General features: G+C 50.2%; 5 protein-coding genes across 5 annotated transcripts; 2 read left to right on the forward strand and 3 right to left on the reverse strand.

Annotated features, from left to right (window-relative positions):
• Positions 1-543: 543 nt before the first annotated feature.
• BDV14DRAFT_207167 (emp24/gp25L/p24 family protein) lies at positions 544-1,840 on the forward strand (the record flags this gene model as incomplete). Its single annotated transcript, XM_073775088.1, has 4 exons — positions 544-738; positions 871-1,078; positions 1,141-1,328; positions 1,394-1,840. 4 exons carry the CDS (start codon positions 544-546, stop codon positions 1,409-1,411), a joined length of 609 nt encoding a protein of 202 aa, XP_073621973.1. The 3' UTR covers positions 1,412-1,840.
• A 4,438-nt stretch (positions 1,841-6,278) lies between these two features.
• BDV14DRAFT_185587 (uncharacterized protein) lies at positions 6,279-7,376 on the reverse strand. The gene has a single exon (XM_073770689.1). It carries the CDS (start codon positions 7,242-7,244, stop codon positions 7,029-7,031), a length of 216 nt encoding a protein of 71 aa, XP_073621974.1. The 5' UTR covers positions 7,245-7,376; the 3' UTR covers positions 6,279-7,028.
• A 354-nt stretch (positions 7,377-7,730) lies between these two features.
• Positions 7,731-8,814, reverse strand: BDV14DRAFT_185593 (DUF3237 domain-containing protein). Its single transcript, XM_073770690.1, has 8 exons — positions 8,699-8,814; positions 8,627-8,654; positions 8,541-8,575; positions 8,349-8,488; positions 8,274-8,289; positions 8,116-8,218; positions 8,038-8,057; positions 7,731-7,987 (listed from the first exon to the last, which is right to left on the reverse strand). The coding sequence occupies exons 1-8, from the start codon at positions 8,738-8,740 to the stop codon at positions 7,865-7,867; spliced, it is 507 nt and encodes a 168-aa protein (XP_073621975.1). The 5' UTR covers positions 8,741-8,814; the 3' UTR covers positions 7,731-7,864.
• A 317-nt stretch (positions 8,815-9,131) lies between these two features.
• BDV14DRAFT_20139 (uncharacterized protein) lies at positions 9,132-9,465 on the reverse strand. Its single transcript, XM_073773748.1, has one exon. The coding sequence runs from the start codon at positions 9,366-9,368 to the stop codon at positions 9,180-9,182; it is 189 nt and encodes a 62-aa protein (XP_073621976.1). The 5' UTR covers positions 9,369-9,465; the 3' UTR covers positions 9,132-9,179.
• Positions 9,466-9,861: 396 nt separating this feature from the next.
• Positions 9,862-12,683, forward strand: BDV14DRAFT_185597 (endopolyphosphatase). The gene is made up of 2 exons (XM_073770691.1): positions 9,862-10,241; positions 10,297-12,683. Exons 1-2 carry the CDS (start codon positions 10,085-10,087, stop codon positions 12,231-12,233), a joined length of 2,094 nt encoding a protein of 697 aa, XP_073621977.1. The 5' UTR covers positions 9,862-10,084; the 3' UTR covers positions 12,234-12,683.
• Positions 12,684-12,694: the final 11 nt, after the last annotated feature.

Genomic DNA, 12,694 nt, shown 5'->3' on the forward strand with positions numbered 1-12,694 from the left:
AAGTAGCCGATGGGAAGGTGCGAAGCATAGCCGTTTAGCGACTGGGCTGACATCTATAGCGAGACCTTGAGGCTCGCCATAATAACAAACATCAAGTGAAGGTTCGTCGCCTAGTTACATTGGCACCGTAATTCCGTGCCGAGTAGGATCTACGGTGGTAAAGGTAGGTATAGAGTAGATTGTCCACGCACGCGTCGATGCTCATCTCATTGCTCACAAAAGCATTTTTGAACCATTCTGACACGAATTAGTAGTGTCATGAAAAATAACTTGCCAAGTTTATTCAAACTATGAATGAAAATTTGATAGTGGACTTGTATAATGAATCTAGACATCTTCACTGTTGAAGCTTGTCCAGAGCGGCATAAAAGGCGGAGGTGGTCCGAGCGCCCGACAGCCAAAGTCCAGAGACCACCTTACCTTGCCCGTCATTCAACCAGTCGAGCACTCAATTCAATCCATCCCACCACAACCTCCTTGACGCCCGGGGCTCGCTATTCTCCCTACGATCGCAACTTGACTTGACAGGAATTGCCCGCCGCCATGCGCTTCTCCATCGCCCCCGTCCTCCTCGGCCTGAGCTGGATCTCCTCCGTCGCCGCACACAACATCCAGCTCCGCGCCCACTCACGAGAATGCTTCCACGAGGCGCTGCACAAGGATGACAAGATGACTGTCTCTTTCCAGGTTGGAGATCGGGAGTTTGGGGGTAGTGGGAACTTGGAGATTGATTTCTGGGTATGTCTGCGCATGCGATGTTTTGAGGGGAAGTTGGTGGCCGACGTGACTTAAGATTCAACGCCCACTTCCTGCATCTTTCTCTTTCTGTTCAATTGATACAGGATGCTAATTGCCTACTGTGAAATATAGGTCGAAGACCCCCAGGGTAACCGCCAGTACTTCAAGCAAGCCGTCTCCTCCGAGGACTACTCCTTCGACGCCCACACCGACGGCAAGTACGTCTACTGCTTCAGCAACGAGGGCTGGACCTCGAACTCTAAGGAAGTCTCCTTCAATGTTCACGGAATCGTTTACGTCCCCGAGTCGGAAATGGCGCAAGACCCTCTTGAGACCGAAGGTAGGAGCATAACCCGGAGATAAGAAATGGCATTGCGGTAGCTAACGAGAATCGTGATATAGTCCGCCGACTCCTCGACGCCCTCGCCCAGGTTAAGGATGAGCAGTCCTACATTGTTGTTCGCGAGCGGGTACACCGAAACACAGCCGAGAGCACGAATGCTCGTGTCAAGTGGTGGAGTATCTTCCAGCTTGCGGTGCTTATTGGTGAGGGTGTTTTCCAGGTTTGGTGGCTTAAGAGATTCTTTGAGGTATGCTTCCCCTTTCTTATATATCTTCTGATAATCTACATACTAACGATGCAATCAATCGACAGGTCAAGCGCGTTGTCTAAAATGTACCTTACGTTTATGAGCGGAGAAAAGGGGCTTTGGCCCATGCATGTCCTTTGCGAGCCTTGAATGGGAGTACGATAATATGAATGATTTACATATTTATATTGGGAATTCTATTAGATTCGGAGATCCTACAAACGGATATTTCACATGAAATTCATGACTCTACTTCTAGGACATAACGAACATCACCCCCAAATCCCTTTGAAAATGATGGTGTGCGCATGGCAGACCCAGCAGAATATGTACTGCGGAATATGCTCCGCTCGACGACACTTCGCGTCTAGTCACTGCTTCTATCGTCAAAATCACCCTTTTGCTTCGACGAGCCAGGACCCCCTCTGATGAAGAGGTGCTCGCAATGAAGGTCTTTGCCCGTCCACTGCTTGACGGCCTTGTCGCTGCAGTTCAAAAACTTGTACCAGGGTTCTGCGTCTGACATCGCAGCCTTAGCATTACCGGTGTACCGCAATTGTTGACATAGATTCTCTGTATATCCCGACCCTGAGATTAAATGTTGTCTATGCCAGGAAGGACAAGATATACCCAAGCAGGCATCCAGTTCTTCCTGCCAATATAGAAAAAAGACCTTGTCTGTACTACATAGTTTGAAGTCACCGTTCCCCTCTGTAAGTACAGAACGGCGAAGAATTGGCGTAGGAGGCATATGGATTTGTCTCTAGAGTTGTTCTCCAACCTGAAGTTCCCACGCATGCCATACAAGAATGCTGATTGCTTTTTCGGTCCCCTCTTAGGTTGATTTTCGTGAGACTTAGAAGTGCGATTGTGCGACTGACTGCGGCCTGATTCTGCGCCTGGCGAAGCTTACCTCTAGTTGTAGCAGCCTTTGCTTCAACAAATAGAACGGGAATTCAAAGACCCAATGGGGGAACTTGTCGAGCCTCAACATATTGAAGCATCCATCCTTGGGATTATGCAGGCAATGTATCCGGATTTCCAAAGATTCCTGCCTTCCACTCTTCGACCCGACTCCGATCCCACCATTCGAGTTAGGATGCACTTATCACTGCCCCGCCGCTTGCATTAGTAAATCATTAGTAAATAGAGTCAGGCGAATGAAGATGACTGACATCTCTACTTGCGCTAATAGTACTGTGGAACTAGAGGTATCTTGCATGTCAAGCAAAAACCTTCTCGCAGCATGGAGACATTCTCTGGGCTGTAAAGCACGAAGTTGAATCCTGATGTTTGCTAGTTGATCCCAGGCCTTATCAAAGGGTCCTGACAGCTCCTTATTCTGCCACGATTGCGCTCAATCCTTCTCGCTTGGCATTTCCTGTGGTTGTCAATAAAAAGGCTGGGTAGAAGAGTGCTTACAGTACACAGCACTTCTTGCAAGTTGCTCAAGAGCCCCGAAGCCATCATAATGTTCCTTTTTATGACCCCGCATCAGCTCGTCGAGCGAAAGACCTTCCCGCAAGTCGCAATTTTTGGGGCATGGTGTTCCTTCCTCAACATGAGCCTCATCTCGGAAGCATTCAAAGAGACAAGGACCATAGTTATCACATAGAGTGCGTGGATGCGAGCACCGTCAATATCTGACACAGGTGTTCATGCTAAAAAGTGCAATAATCCTGGAACATGCCTCGCAGGACATCGTCTTCTTTTGTTTGGGCCATGAGGATGCGTGGACGCAGGCCACAGCTACTGAATCTGGCGAGTCTCCTGACGTATTGGATATAGCCTGGCGGGATTACAGAGATGCGCTTGGTAGTAGCGGTCTCTTTAGATAAAGGAGACCTTGCTATTTACGCAATTCAAATAATAGAAGCTTTTTACACCGTGTTGTGCTCCGCCAGAACTATTACGAGCCGCTTGTACCTCTTTTGGAGATTTCGTTATGTCCTTCTCGAAATAACATACTTTTCTGGGCTCCTGGATAGGCCGGGAGGAAGGAGGGGGGGGGGGGGATGCTCTCCCATAGCCATAGATGCCGTTATGACTGTATCCCACCACTCTCTAACAGACGTAGCCTATAATCGCATGACAAGGACGGACTAATGCGCGAGGTCCAGTAGTTGATGCTTTGTCGTGGAAAATTCCAAGATTTGCTGCTCAAAGTTCCAAGGGACGCATGAATCCGACTATCCAAGCTAATATTGTAGAGGACTGGGAGTTCGTCAGTCAGGGCAAAATTGCAGTACGTATCCACCGAATGCAGATCCAGGCGTCATACTTGGGCTGAATAAAGCAAAGTACTATGAAGCCGCACGGCAAGGCGATTGCGCTGCTCGCGTTCTTCGTGTAGATACCGGGCTGGCGGTTGGTGCTTGACAAATTGCTGCTACATCCACTTATGGTGTCCTTCAGGGGGAGTGCAGAGATAGCCTGTCTTCTAGACTTTTGTCGGTCGTCATGACATCCCCTTACTCATAAAAGCGGACAAGAGTCCCGCAGAGCGCACAGAGAGACCCGTACCGTACACGCCAAATGTACGGTTCCAGCATTGGCGAGGCGCTTCAGGTATTTCATATAAGTCTGAGCCCATCTTGCAACCTAGATTAAACGCCTCAGTCTGGACTGGCGCCTTGAGGGAAGTTCTGGCATAAACTAAGTATCCATCTTGATCCCAACTGTTGTTCGACATGTTTGGCTGCAATCCCCACGGAACGAGAGAAAGTAAAGAGCGACGTTCAGAGAGGAAGTGATCGTATTTGCGAGGCGTCTACCATAATGAAACGTCAGCAAATAAAAACCAAAACAAAATAAAATCATCGCACCTTCGAACTCTGCTGTTCTTTCTTTGACAATGTTAGACCGTGATGCTTGCTATGTGCGGTGCCCCGGTGTCCACAGTGGCTTTATTTCCGAGTACGCGAGGGTATCGTCTGCCAAAGTAACATCCACAATGGCCGGAACTAGGGCTCCGACCAGCGGGCCAACAGGGCATAATACCCAGCAAACTTGCAGCCGGTTCCTTGTGAGTGGGCCACTGCACTCATGTATTGGTTAATATTTTGGTCGGGGCGCGCCATGGGCTTGTGGTAGGATCTTCTGTAACCAGGTACGGTAGGGGACGCGCTCTTAGCGGGGCCGGGCATGTCAGGCTTTTCCAGGTGCTTGGGGGGCACTGTCAGTGCAGTCCGTACAATAACGTTCTGGGCATTTGTGTTCGTTCCAGGGACGGCGCTGATATATCCAGTTAGGCTCAGATCAAGAGGTCCGCTCTTCCTTGAATCAAGATGCGCGCTGCGCATGAAGTACCTAGTATTGTCCAGAAAATCGAAAGTCCCGCCGCTAGTTAACTAAGTACTGCTTCAAGGGTGAGACCGCGTGTCTTTGAGCAGCCACGGAGAAGACTTGTCCAGCCCTAAGCATACCGAATTAATGCCGTGGAACGGTGCGGTATAGACAAGGATAGTCCTCAATTTCAGCAAAAGCCATTCGACGATATGAGGCGCCAAGCTCCTATTCCTTGGGTTGCTAACTACTTGCCCGCTGCGGAGGCGGACCGTTGCTCTGTTGTATCGCCAGCTGTGATAGTTTGGACGTCGTGTCCAAGGGCGTCCAGGAAAAATCGTACGAGCCAGAGTGTGGGAGAACATTGGACGAAGAGCATGAATCGGTGGACGGGACCAGGGCGCATCTTCCTTGTTTGATGCAGGTGGTGACTATTGTTCGCACTTAACTGCCGACGGGACGTACATCCGGATTCCGGGCCCCGGGCCGAGCCGCCAAAGCCACAGGCAGGCCATGCAGCGGTGGCATTTCCTGTGTAACGTTAACCTTCTAAAACAGAAAAAAGCAATATGCCGGGCCGAGCCCTGTGTCAGCCCTGCCCCTGTCTCGGTTGCTACCTTCATCTCGGGAAAGAGTGAGTACTAAGGTAGGGCTACTGTCAACCCGCCCAAAGCAGCGGACTCGGGGGAATTTTCGTAGACGAGATACGTCGCACAGATCACCTGCATAGATGTGCCTGCAACTGCCAGCGATAGCGATAAGATCACTAGAGGCGTCAACCTGGTCGGAGATATGACAAACGATCTCATCAGGGAGGTTTTGCAGAGATGGCCATTTCGGGAAGCAGCTGATCCAAAAGCTAAACAAGGAATGAGTCCGGCGTGTCCACTTGATAGAACTGAGACGGACATAAGTATAGTGGGCATTCGAAAGATGAATGTGAAAAGAAAAGTAAACACAGAGCAAATTGCCGTTTGCAACTGATCGTGGTGTAACATTGTCATTGATGCCCTGCGCGACTCGAAGGGGTGTTCATTTTGTAGCTGCAGGTCATCGGAGTCTTTGATTTCACCTGTCAGGTCTTCAGAATAGAACCGAGGGCATCACCTCGTACTCTCGGTCTACACTCCTCTCTTACTGGGAGGAGTACCAGAAAAAAATTCTCCAATGTCCAACCCGTTAAGCCTTCATGCTAAGCATGTCATTTGCAGGATAGACCCCTCCCACCCGTCCCCAACCTGACGCGAATTCATCTTAACAGATGCACAGCAGCAAATTAATGTAACGCTTGAGGCGTTTGGAGAGGTGCCGTAGTACGAAGGTGGTCGCCGCAAAACATGCAGTAGTGGTTGCTGTCATTTATACTCCATCTGAGCAAACGGTCAGGCAAAGGCATATCTAGCCTGGTCTTTTCCTATGCGGTAGAGCAGAGAAACTAATACCCTAAGTTTTACAGTCGTAGTTACTTGTCCAAGCTTCGTTTCCTGAGCTTCTGGTTATGTCTTGAACTCACGCTGGTGGACAGTAAGCCAGGCCAGTAGACAAATGTCTACAGGCACCGCATTATCCCAAAGCCTTCCTACAGCTCGTGCAAATTGACATATCCCCAGGCATTCAGTAACTGTGACTCATCAGAGGTTTGCCTATGAAATCCCGTATTCTTGTCTGACATTCTCTTCAGGAGCACAGCTTCGTAGAAAGTTTACATAGCGTGCCAAGCGCAATATCACCAAGATATCTCGATACAGGAGCAGGACTCACAGAGTTTGTTCTTGACAGAGATATTGTGCTTTTTTAGCGAAACCGGCGGAATGCCGTTATGCGAACGAAATTTCGGAACTGAGTCAAGGGAACTTAAAGCGGTGATCCCTAAAGCACTCCAGTTCCAGATACGCATGTCCCCAAACACAGCGACGACTGGGCCATTATGATCCGATTGAACTCACGCATTCCCTTCAGAGCTCCAATTACCAAGCCCCAGTAATCAAGCAACTTGCGTTAAGCGCTCTGCATACCTATGCTGTTGTTATATCACAGTGCGCGCAATCTGCGTAAAAGAGGTTTGATTCGACAGAATATCAAGGTTTTGAGACTCCCGACCCTCCAATAACGACGATCCTCGTAGTCGCAAATTTTTGCATTATGGCGTTGTCGAGGATGTCGAAAAGCTATCTACTTCCAGCATCGTCTGGGAGATGAGTTCTTGTTGCGGCCCCTTCTAGGTACCCAGATAACGCGGGCATCAACAACCAACCTCTAGCCGCCCAAACATGGCATCGGGGAGAGTCCCCAGCCCCTGCTCATGGCAGCGAGCGACGACGATTTCCTCAGATTTTTCGAGGTCTCGAGATGTCTGGGCGAAATTGTATAGTAGGAAGAGGCCGGGAGCATGAGTCGTGCCTGGATTCGAGGGACCTATCTCGGAGGATATTTAAGTATCGACACTGACGGACACCGACATCTTGATGTTGAAGTCAAGTGGGGCGTCAAGTTGTTCCGTCCCTTCAGATATGTTACTGGGGATGTTGGGACGTCCAAGATAGTGATCGTAAAAGACAATAGATGTCTAGTGGATGTCGAAAGATATGCAATATGAATAAGTGCATAGCATAGCATAACATAACAAAACATAACCAAGCCCCCTCTACCCTACCCTACCCCTCAGCCCAAGGCCGAGGAGGCAGGCCGAACTAAACCCACCAAATCGGACCAAGCCAGGTCAGGTGAGCTTAGATCAGAAGAAGTCAAGAGATATAAGAAAAGAAGATGGAGAACGGTCGATTCAGCGGGGGACGAGGCCGCTTTTATAGTCCTCCGGTCAGGGCTGAGCGCGGCGCGGGGAGATGGGCGGGAGTGAAAGGGGCCGTTAGGGCTTTTTGCACTTCGAGTTGCGTACTTGGCCTGGGAAGGCTTAGTTTCACTACGACCTTTACAGAGAGTCGGATCACTTCGTTTGGCCTCCGCTGTCTTTGCGACGGACGGTACGCTCGAACAAGCCAAGTCGCTTCAGCTGTTTCAACTCGTGTCTATTCCGGTGCCTTGCTACGAGGTTCTTGAGATCATACTACGTTTAGTACAGCTCTGCAACGCCAGTTTGAAGCCGAGATCCATAGAATTGGGAGCCGACTCCGGATATCGCCAGCCGAGGTCAGGATCGTAACCCGCGAGAAAAAATGATTCATTCACTATCGCAATTACAGCCGTTACGACTGCCTATTCAATCAATAGCCTTACAGCTCAATAGCCATCACCTAAGCATGCACGACCTGACCAACGCGGTACTCAACCACAATCGGCTTGCCCTTCTCGGTAGTGAAGCGGCCCTTGCCAACGAAGACGCGGTTCTCGAGTTCCTTGTAGCGTTCGTGGCCAGTCTGTCATTGTTAGTGTCAAACTCCTGCCTCTTTCAATGTAAATGTCTCACCTCGAAGGTAATGTGGGTAACTGAGAGTCTGAGTCAGTGTGTGGTCGCGATGGTTGCAGATTTGAAGGGAGGACTTACAGGAATTTCCCCAAGGCGTGGACCCGTCCTCAGCGGTTCCGGTCAACACAGCACGCTCGGCATCACCGAGGGTGACGACGCCGGTGTAGTTTATGTAGATGAGCTACCAGCCCACTATGTCAGTTCCTCTCCCTTTCACAATGCTTTGAGCAACATACAGCGTCATCCTGAGTCCTGCATTCAGCTCAGTTAGCACGGTGACCTTTTGAGTGATTCGAATTGGGAAAGCATACTTGATCACACCATGCGCATCCAGGCGCAGCCGTCCGCCATCGGGGTCAGCGCGAATGTAGTCGTTGCCGGTGCCGACGATCTGGGCGTCGATTTCGAGCGGGTAGCCTTCGGCGGACTTGAAGGTGCCGCTGGAGAAGGGCTGTTGCATTTTTAGAATTGAAGCGTTCAAGAGAACGAATAGCTGTGCTTACGATGATCTGGAGAGGGGTGTTGCGAGATGCGCTGCCTTGACGGGGTGAGTTTGTTGATCTTACCCGGGTGCATCAGGAGTGCTTACCAACCGCGAGGGGGGCGTCAAGGGGAATCTATACTGGTTAGATTGAATGTAGAAAAAAGGGAGACTACATGCCTTAATGGAGAAAGCGGGTTGGATGCTTGGAAATTCAGACATGATGGCGATCGATTGTTGATAGAGCTAAGATAAGTGTAGGGACGTGGAGAGGGGTTGGTGGTATTTATTGGAAGACTGCCCCGCACATGCACGGGAGGGGCTGATGATGTTATTCAGCAGCACCGTGCCTGAACCACAACTTCTACTTCTGTTACTCTCTAGATGTTTCTACGGATGGTCGATATGATCTGCTTTGTGGATCGTGAGCTTAATAATGTCGATGTGAAGCTAGAGCACCGGGTGTCCACTTCTCAAGCGTTTGTCTGCCGGACGAAAGTCCGCATCCACCCTCGGCCGAATGGAGCCGGCCTGTACGATTTCGATACAGACTGCCGTCGGTGATGCTATATCGGTCTTGAATGTCCAAGTGGGATTAGTGAGCATTGAGGGTCTCGGATTGCTCGGGTTCAAACCAGGTCATTGCTCTGCTTACCCAGGTTCAAGATAGAACGATGAGAAAGCTTACTTCCGGGGTGACGCTCGACGACGAAGTTAGGGCTAAGGTACGGCCCTGAGGGACTATGGAAGGTCGGAAAACCCTAGCTGTCTGCGGTGGTTGGCTTCTAGAAGCCTCAAGCCCGGCGGATCTCGGCGGAAGGTAACGCGGTATCCGACCAGTTCCTTGCATTCTTGCAACGTTTGAGCGGCCCCAGCAGCGGATACGTCGCGCGAGGGATATCCCGTTCAAGGAGGGGATGTGCAAGACCTCGATGGCTCCATGTCTTCGGGTGGTGACTGACGCTGGCCGGTTGGAGTCTATAGCAGCCTCATCTTTGAGCAGATGACGGGTGCCCAATCGGGATCCTGGTAGGCCGGGGATTCTCAAATTGACCAAAACATGAAGTGGTGCTGAATGTCCACTAAGAAACCGCAACAGCTGGGATGGCGCACAAGGTACTCGTCAGATGGACGACCAGTGACAATCAGCAGACCGCACTTGGGCGAACCAGTCCTCGCTGTGCTGCACGTGGCGCCAGCGAGCAAACGGACAGGCTGTCTGTCTCCGGCAACACGACCTTGAGACAGCGGGGAGACGATCACGACAGAAACAGTATTGCCTCGTCTGATCAAGTCTTTCAACATATAAGCAGACAAAGACTTGTGTGGTTGTGTTCTGCAGAGAAGGAGTGTCTGGTGAGTGTGGATTCACAAGGCTGGCGGACACTAAACCCGATCGGGCCATCGCTAGGGTGTGACGTACCTGCGTTCCAGCTGCTCTTCTCTCTCTTATTTTTCCACTCCGTTTCACCGCGACCTTTCCCTTCTCGACACTAAGATTACTTCATGTTTGATCGCTTTTGATTTTGCTATTGCCGCGGAGACGGACCGTCTCGACGCGGAACAATGTTTTCACCGCGCCTCAACGTGCTCTGCGCGATCGGCCTTGCTGCCTGCGCCGCTGCCGTACCCATCACCGAACAACAAGTGCTCGGACTTGACAGTCAGGATGGCAGCATCACAGAGTCGAGGCGCCTTGCCGGGCGATTCCTACATATAACAGGTGCGTACCTTATCCTTCTAGTTTTGCGACCTCTGGCTGATGCTGACCGCTTCAGATTTTCACTTAGATACGAATTACAAACCAGGCACGTCGGACGAACAAATATGCCACTGGGGAAACGGATCGGCAGGTGAACTAGGAGCAGAAGGGTCAGATTGCGACTCCCCGCAAGCCCTCATTGATGAAACCTTCCGCTGGATTGAGAAGAACCTCAAAGGCAAAATCGATTTCGTGCTATGGACCGGCGACTCCGCTCGACACGACAACGACGAAAAGATACCCCGATCGCCTGACGAAATCATAGAATTGAACGAGGCACTCGCCGCAAAGTTCATCGACCTCTTCGAAGACTCGGACACCGCTCGCGGCCTTTCTATCCCAATCATCCCTACGATAGGCAACAATGATATCATGCCGCATAATATTTTCAAAGAAGCGCCGAATCGCTGGACGAGGAAGTTTACAGAGGTCTGGAATAGGTTCATCCCCGAGCATCAGCGACACAGTTTTGAGGAAGGTGGATGGTTCGCGGCGGACTTGATTCCGAATAAGCTTGCCGCTATCAGTCTGAACACGATGTACTTTTTCGAATCCAACTCCGCTGTCGATGGCTGTGCAGCCAAGTCGGAGCCGGGATATGAGCACATGGAGTGGCTCAGGATACAACTCGAGATCCTCCGCGGACGCAAGATGAATGCCATACTTATCGGACACGTACCGCCCGCGCGATCGGGAGACAAACGAAGCTGGGATGAAAGCTGTTGGCAGAAATACGCCCTCTTCATGAACCGGTTCCGTGATGTCGTTATCGGTAGCGTCTACGGCCACATGAACGTCGATCACTTTATGCTTCAAGACAGCCGCGAAGTGGATTTGCTTAATGCCAGCGAGGATACTACAGCCGATTCCGATATTTCGTTACAGTCGCGGTCGGATTATCTCTCTAGTCTTAGAGAAGACTGGGCAGAAATGCCTTCCCCGCCAAGCGGCAAATCCTCTAGTTTCGCCGATGACTGGATCTCAGGCGTCCACGATGTCGCCGAGTCTATCGAGAGTTCGAAAACTGGAAAGAAGGAGCGGAAGTTCCTGAAGAAAATTGGCGGGCCATACGCAGAACGATACAGTCTCTCGCTTGTCTCACCAAGTGTTGTTCCAAACTATTTCCCGACTCTCCGAGTCGTCGAGTACAACACAACCGGCCTTGAAGGCTTGAAGCTATGGGCCGAGACACCATATAGCCCCGAGCTATTCGAATACTTCGACTGGGACACAGTCAAGAATCAAACGTTAGACGAAAGCGAGCATTACTACGACACCAACATCGACATCGACACCACCGAATCTCAAGAAAATGATAACGATAACAACGACGCTATGACCAACCAAAGAAAGAAGAACAACAAAAAGAAGAAGAAGAAAGGCAAAGATAAGAACAACAAGAAGAAAAAACCAAACTTCAAGGTCCCCGACGAGCCATCAAAGTCGGCTCCTCCGGGGCCGGCATACTCAAATCAAGCTCTCACGTGGCTGAGCTACGCTCAGTACTACGCAAACCTAACCGAGATCTATGATGAGAAGACCGCCCCCGAAAATGAGAACGCAGACTCCGCTAAGGACGTCAACCTCTACGCAGTCGAATACAACACCCGCGACGACACCGTATACAACATGAAAGACCTTACTGTGCGAAGCTACTTCCAGCTCGCAAAGCGGATCGCAAACAAGAATCCAAAGAAGGGCGATATATTAGTCGAGGCTGAAGCTGAATCTGAGACGGAAGACGACGAACCCTCGCGAGATTCAGAGTCAGACTCAGACTCGGACTCGGACTCCGAAGAGAAAACCAACGCCAAGAAAGGCAAGAACAGCAAAAAGAACAAGAAAGAAAAGAACGCCCGCAAGAAGAAACGCAAGAATAAGGTGTGGCGGACGTTCCTGGATAGAGCCTTTGTAGGCTTTATGTCTAGTGATGAGCTTGATGACGTTAATTAGCTAGCTTATACGGAGTATATATACATTATCTTCTTTGTCTGGATGGATTATGTTTGGAATGGGATTGGGTTTTTCAAATGGTTGATACAATATTTTGCATATTATATATATATTTACACATATATACTTTTCCATTGAGGATGGCATGTCGTCTCAATCTCGGGTTCTGCCCATCAGCTACTTATACATTGACATGTAAATATCTGTACCCAAGACAGAGCATCAGAACTTAGGTCGAAGTCTCGCGACTACGCATGATATATAGTGTAACAGATCGAGGTCTAATCAATAGAAACACAACAGGAAGTCAATCAGGTGAGGATCGACCCAGACGCTCAGGTCCCCTCCTACATATCTTCGCTAGGAGCAGGTTACAGGTGCGGTGGCACCGTTCTAGGGGTGAGACGCCGCGCTAGCGGATCACCTGACCAATATTACGGCTTCCGACGCTAATTGTACTA

This window comes from Aspergillus stella-maris (assembly GCF_047715825.1).
Source record: "Aspergillus stella-maris strain CBS 113639 unplaced genomic scaffold BDV14scaffold_118, whole genome shotgun sequence".
NCBI lineage: Eukaryota > Fungi > Ascomycota > Eurotiomycetes > Eurotiales > Aspergillaceae > Aspergillus > Aspergillus stella-maris.

Coding starts and splice junctions, on each gene's coding strand:
- BDV14DRAFT_185593 (XM_073770690.1), bottom strand. CDS start 8,740: ATGTCTGAATTTCCAAGCATCCAACCCGCTTTCTCCATTAAG. Junction 8,058..8,115: donor CACGCCTTGGGGAAATTCCT/GTAAGTCCTCCC, acceptor TCAGACTCTCAG/TTACCCACATTACCTTCGAG. Junction 7,988..8,037: donor TTACCCACATTACCTTCGAG/GTGAGACATTTA, acceptor TAACAATGACAG/ACTGGCCACGAACGCTACAA.
- BDV14DRAFT_20139 (XM_073773748.1), bottom strand. CDS start 9,368: ATGCAAGGAACTGGTCGGATACCGCGTTACCTTCCGCCGAGATCCGCC.
- BDV14DRAFT_185597 (XM_073770691.1), top strand. CDS start 10,085: ATGTTTTCACCGCGCCTCAACGTGCTCTGCGCGATCGGCCTTGCTGCC. Junction 10,242..10,296: donor GCGATTCCTACATATAACAG/GTGCGTACCTTA, acceptor TGACCGCTTCAG/ATTTTCACTTAGATACGAAT.
- BDV14DRAFT_185587 (XM_073770689.1), bottom strand. CDS start 7,244: ATGTTTTGTTATGTTATGCTATGCTATGCACTTATTCATATTGCATAT.